The sequence below is a fragment of the Arvicanthis niloticus genome (genome assembly GCF_011762505.2).
Source record: "Arvicanthis niloticus isolate mArvNil1 chromosome Y unlocalized genomic scaffold, mArvNil1.pat.X SUPER_Y_unloc_2, whole genome shotgun sequence".
Taxonomy (NCBI): domain Eukaryota; kingdom Metazoa; phylum Chordata; class Mammalia; order Rodentia; family Muridae; genus Arvicanthis; species Arvicanthis niloticus.
This window is the reverse complement of record NW_023044979.1, coordinates 5497846-5503587: the sequence shown is the minus strand read 5'-3', so window position 1 is coordinate 5503587 and position 5742 is coordinate 5497846. Positions and strand designations below refer to the sequence as shown.

At 37.2% G+C, this 5742-nt stretch overlaps 1 protein-coding gene across 1 annotated transcript; it reads left to right on the top strand.

Moving 5' to 3' along the window:
- Positions 1-147: 147 nt before the first annotated feature.
- LOC143433963 (uncharacterized) lies at positions 148-2870 on the top strand. Its single transcript, XM_076706202.2, is given in 4 exon segments — positions 148-196; positions 395-455; positions 1749-2796; positions 2798-2870. Coding segments are annotated over 4 exon segments (1188 nt in total). The 5' UTR covers positions 148-162; the 3' UTR covers positions 2843-2870.
- Positions 2871-5742: the final 2872 nt, after the last annotated feature.

Below are 5742 nucleotides of genomic sequence, written 5' to 3'. Positions count from 1 at the left end.
AAGTATACATTAATTTACAGTGAGGTCATGATCATGCTTCCTGTTGTACACCTGTGTGTGATATTTTAGGATGCAGTGACTTATGATGATGTGCATGTGAACTTCACTGCAGAAGAGTGGAATTTGCTGGATCCTGCCCAGAAGAATCTCTACAAAGATGTGATGCTAGAGACCTACTGGAACCTCACTGCTATAGGTAACATTGTGAATTTTGTTTTGCTTTTCAAAATAATGGAACAAGTGATTCTTGGTTATTGATGAGCCTCTGTTATTTCAATTGAGAACAAGGAAGATTGAGCTGAATAAATCATGTTCAGTGCTGTCAAAATTCACAGTAACATGCATTTTATTTAATTTCAATACTATATCATTCATTTTTGGTACTGTGTTTTAGGTTACAGCTGGGAAGATCATCATATTGAAGAACAACGTCAAAGTTCTAGAAGGCGTGAAAGGTAGTGTTCATGTGCAAGCTGATACAAATATGCCTGTGAGGAAATTTTAATGTGTTAACGAAAAGCAAGTGTGTAAAAAAATCAGTCCTTTAAGTATAGCTATGAATATAATATTCTCACAATGTTCCTCAATGTCAATTATCTGATTTATGTTTGTAAGGCATTTCTCTAAGAGAGAAGACATGGAAACAGTGCCTTAAAAGATACCTTTGATTGATTTGTAACTACATTAGAGCTTTGCTGTGGAACTACCAATCTGAATAGTCTCATAATATTTAGATGTTATGCATTGAGTAGTGATAAATATATATCCAAAGCAATCCAATAAGCAAATAGTCCATGGTAAATTTGGTGATACTCATATTCTTGTAGTGACGTTTCTAGGTTTATTGAGTGGTCAGTTAGTGAGAGTGAAGAAAGTTGTGGAGAAACCTTTATCTATATACCCCATGTCTAACAAAGTACAGAATGTCAAATGGTGTGAATTCAATATGGAAACCTTTCACTTGTTCTTCTTCTTTTAATGGGTGTATCAATTCTCATAATGGATAAAACCTTGTGAGCATAGGGATGTTGTAAGAAGTAATGTACCTCTTTCTACTCAAAAAATGAGAAGATATGTAGTATTCTGCCTTTGGTAGACTTTCTGAATATGATAGACATTTGCAATTAATTGTTTTTCTGACATTACCGGGGAAAAGCCCAAGTCACACTGCAGAAATCACTATGGGTACTAGAAGTTTGGAAATTCTTCTGTTTGTCTTGGCTCACAGTGCTCCTGTGGTGTTTTTCACAATACAGGAAAAACTAAGAAAGCAATCAGTGTTTTAATTCCCTGATATCTTCAGACATGTGAAATACACCATATAGAAATCTCATATAAAAAAGGAGGCTATAGCTGGGCAGTGGTGGCGCACGCCTTTAGTCCCAGCACTTGGGAGGCAGAGGCAGGCGGATTTCTGAGTTCGAGGCTAGCCTGGTCTACAGAGTGAGTTCCAGGAGAGCCAGAGCTACACAGAGAAACCTTGTCTCGAAAAACCAAAAAAAAAAAAAAAAAAAAAGGAGGCTATAAATATGAGCCATGTAATAAGTGCTCTTACCATCACAGGTATTTTCAAAGAGATCAAGCAACCCACAGTGAGCAAGTATAACCGTGAACATCAAAGTGATAAAACCTTAAGATCCGAGTGTTCTTTATGATTAGACCAACTGCAAAGTTTATTCATGTTGGTAAAATGATTGATCAGGTAAAAAATGTGGTAAGGCATTCACATGTGTCCATTATTGTTGCAGGCATGAAAGAAGTCATACTGGAGAAAAACCTCATGAATGTAATCAATGTGGTAAAGCCTTTTCATATCACAGTAGACTTCAATATCATAAAAGAACACATACTGGAGAGAAACCTTATGAATGTAATCAATGTGGTAAAGCCTTTTCACGTCACAGTCATCTCCAAGTCCATAAAAGAACACATACTGGAGAGAGACCTTATGAATGTACTCAATGTGGTAAAGCCTTTTCATGTCACAGTGGTCTCCAAAAACATAAAAGAACACATACTGGAGAGAAACCATATGAATGTAATCTCTGTGGTAAATCCTTTTCATGTCACAGTACTCTCCGATATCATAAAAAAACACATACTGGAGAGAAACCTTATGAATGTGATCATTGTGGTAAAGCCTTTTCACATCACAGTCATCTCCAAATCCATAAAAGAACACATACTGGAGAGAGACCTTATGAATGTAATCAATGTGGTAAAGCCTTTTCATGTCACAGTAATCTCCAAGTCCATAAAAGAACACATACTAGAGAGAAACCTTATCAATGCAATCAATGTGGTAAACCCTTTTCATGTCACAGTGGTCTCCAAAAACATAAAAGAACACATACTGGAGAGAAACCATATGAATGTAATCTCTGTGGTAAAGCCTTTTCACAGCAGTCTCATCTCCAAATCCATAAAAGAACACATACTAAAGAGAAAACTTATGAATGTAGTCAATGTGGTAAAGCCTTTTCATGTCACAGTACTCTCCAAATACATAAAAGGAAACATATTGGAGAGAAACCTTATGAATGTAACCAATGTGGTAAAACCTTTTCATATCACAGTGGTCTCCAATATCATAAAAGAACACATACTGGAGAGAAACCTTATGAATGTAACCAATGTGGTAAAACATTTTCATATCACAGTGGTCTCCAATATCATAAAAGAACACATACTGCAAAGAAACATTATAAATGTTATCAATGTGGTAAAATCTTTTCAAATCACAGTCACCTCCAAAGACATAAAAGAACACATACTGGAGAGAAATCTTATCAATGTAAATCAATGTGGTAAAGCATTTGCAAGTTACAGTCATCTGAAGTGACAGGGGAGATTACGTGCAAGAGAGAAACCTACTTGAATATTAACACAATAAAAATCACAAAGGAGAGAACGCTTAACTGATCACTGTGATAAAACCTTGGCAATTCACTTTTATCTGCAACTACATAATAGGACACATTCAAGAGAGTCACTCAATGTAATGTAATGAAGGTGTTAAGCCCTTGCACAACAAAGTCATCACCCAACACATAAAAGAACACATACTGGAGAGAAACTGAACGTCATGAATGAGGTAAAGCCTTTCCAGGATACAGTCATCTCTGAATACACAAAGGAAAATGTTCAGAGTGAAACCTTATGAATGTTGGCAATGCAATAAAGCCTTTGCATGTCACTGTACTGTCCAAACACTTAAAGGAACACACTCTTTAGAGAAACCTTAACAAATGTAATGAATGTGGTAAAGCCTGTGCATATCTCTGCAAAGTTTGAAATGATTGTTGATGCTTGTCACATTTTGTTTCTCATAATAAATAACCTCAATGTCATTGTATTGGGTAAGATCATACAACTAATTTGCAGTCACAGATTGCTTTTGATCTTATTGAAGGTGCTCAAAGACTACTGTGATACACAAAGGCCTTAATAGATTGATTGCTTACTAAAGATTTTGTCTTCTATATAGATACCAGAAAGTATAGTAGAAATAAACTGTGGTGATTTAAATATGCTGGACCCTAAGAAGTAGCAATATTAAGAGATGTGCCTTGAGGGAGATGTAACCTTTTTGAAAGAATTGAATTACTGTGGTGGTGGTCTTTGGAGCTCAGGCCAGTACAAAACAGAGCCTCCTACCACTTGGCAGGAAGACAGTCTCTTCCTGGATGCCCTCCCATGAGGATGCAGAACTCTCAGCTCCTTCTCCAGCATCATGGCTGCCTGCATGCTGACATTCCTGCTATGATGGCAATGGACTAAACATTTGAAAGTGTAAGCCAGGCCCAATTAATTATTTGCCTTTAACACAGTTGCCTTGGTTACAGTGTCTCTTCTTAGCAATGGAAATTCTATCTAACACAGAAGTTGGTACCCCAGACTTAAGTATTGCTATGATAGGCCTGACTGTGGTTTTTTGTTTTGTTTTATGGAGCAATGTGGTTTTTTAGACTTTGGATCTGTATATGCATTAAGTGGAAATTAATGGCCCATCCTAGTAGGAATATGAAGCACATATGTACTGAGAATGATTTGAACTTTGTATATAGTTTTTTAAAATGTTTTTCAGAAGAATGTTGCTGCCTTTTTTTTTTTTGCTTTTGTCTGTAGAGTGTCCTTGAAGATAAGGTAAAGAGGTTGATGTTCATTGCATTGACAAAGGAAGTCTAAGTGAAGCCAACAAAGCCTTTGACCTATGTTTATTCTCATGATGATTTGAGCAGGCATAGTAATCTTAGAGAAAAAATATAAAATGTTAGGTCAAAAGAGAAAATCTCACCAAGAAGTTGAATGAAGCTAAATCCTGTGATCAAAGATACAAAATGGTATTAAAGAAATGGTAATATTATGGCAAGATTCCAGCCACCTAAACATATGCATATGAAGTTGTATAGATGAGAACTGTATAATGTTAGGCATTATTATTAACTGGTTATTGTTTTTATGTGAAGGTAAGGAAATACAAGTATGTGTCAAATTGACAATGGACAGATTGTGATTACTATACAGGGTTTTCAATTTAATATCTAAAAGGATATAGGATATACTTAGGTCCAGGCATGGTGGTACACACCTTAAATCCCAGGAGATGAACATCAACTATCTCTGATTCAAGTCATACTGATACAGAACAAGTTTTATGTAATAAAATGCTTAAGTAAAGTGTTACACATGTATTATTCAACATTCAGAAGACAAAGCCATGCAGATCTCTGAGGTCAAGGTTCATCTACAGAGCAAGTTGTAGGACAGCCAAGCTTAGGCAGTGAAGTTGTTGAAAAATAGAAAGCTGGTGATTTTGTAAGAGAAGGGGCAATGTTTGGGACCCAGCAGGCAGAGAAATTCAGGAACTTTGTCCATGTGGCTCTGCTTTTAGAGAAAAGAATAGAAGGGATGACTGAGACAATTGATGCTGTTTGGTTGTAGTTAGAAAATTAGTGGTGACGAAGAAGAAACCAGCATCACTGAGGTGAAATCTTCTGGTAAGTGTTTTCTGAGAGGAGAAAGAAGTTGTATTCCAGAGGTAGCCTAGGTTGTACCTTATGGTACAGCTTGACTCAGTCCTGTGTAAGAGTCACCCAGGTGGCACTGGTTTTAATGCATGAATGTTTCATGCAGTGCAGCTGAGGCTTGGCACCATGAAGGGAGCATGAGAGGAATGCTGTGAAGACTGTTTGTCACAGAAGAACCCAGCATATTGAAGATGTCAGTCCGGTGGGATGAGCAGAGAGAACAGCAGCAGCAGTTGAGTGGAGTCAAGCAGAACCTAGTGTACTATAGACAGAAGAGCTGGAAAGAGACCCAGCTTCTTTTGAGGAGGACAGAAGATCATCTGTGGATCCCAGATACTGGAACAAGAAGCTGTAATTTTGAAGTTACTTTGGAGACCCCAAGAGTTTCAGATTCCTGAGCAGTGGGATACCTTCTCAAAAAAATATTTTCAGGAAAGAAAATCCGCCAAAGAAAAAGACTTGTGCTGCAGTGAGCAGGGCAGGAAGGAGTTGGAGATCTGAAAAACACTTTGACAGCAGGCATGGAGATGGAGAATTTGGAGATTGCCTTGCTGGCTTTTGGTCTTCTTTTGTCCCAGTATTTCCCACAATAGTGATTAGGAAGGGTAACCTATATTCTGTGAATTTGGATGGATATTATGTGCTATTTGTTTTTGAATGTATAGGGGATTACAGTTACATTATTGGAGTGATCTCAGAAGAGACTTTGCAC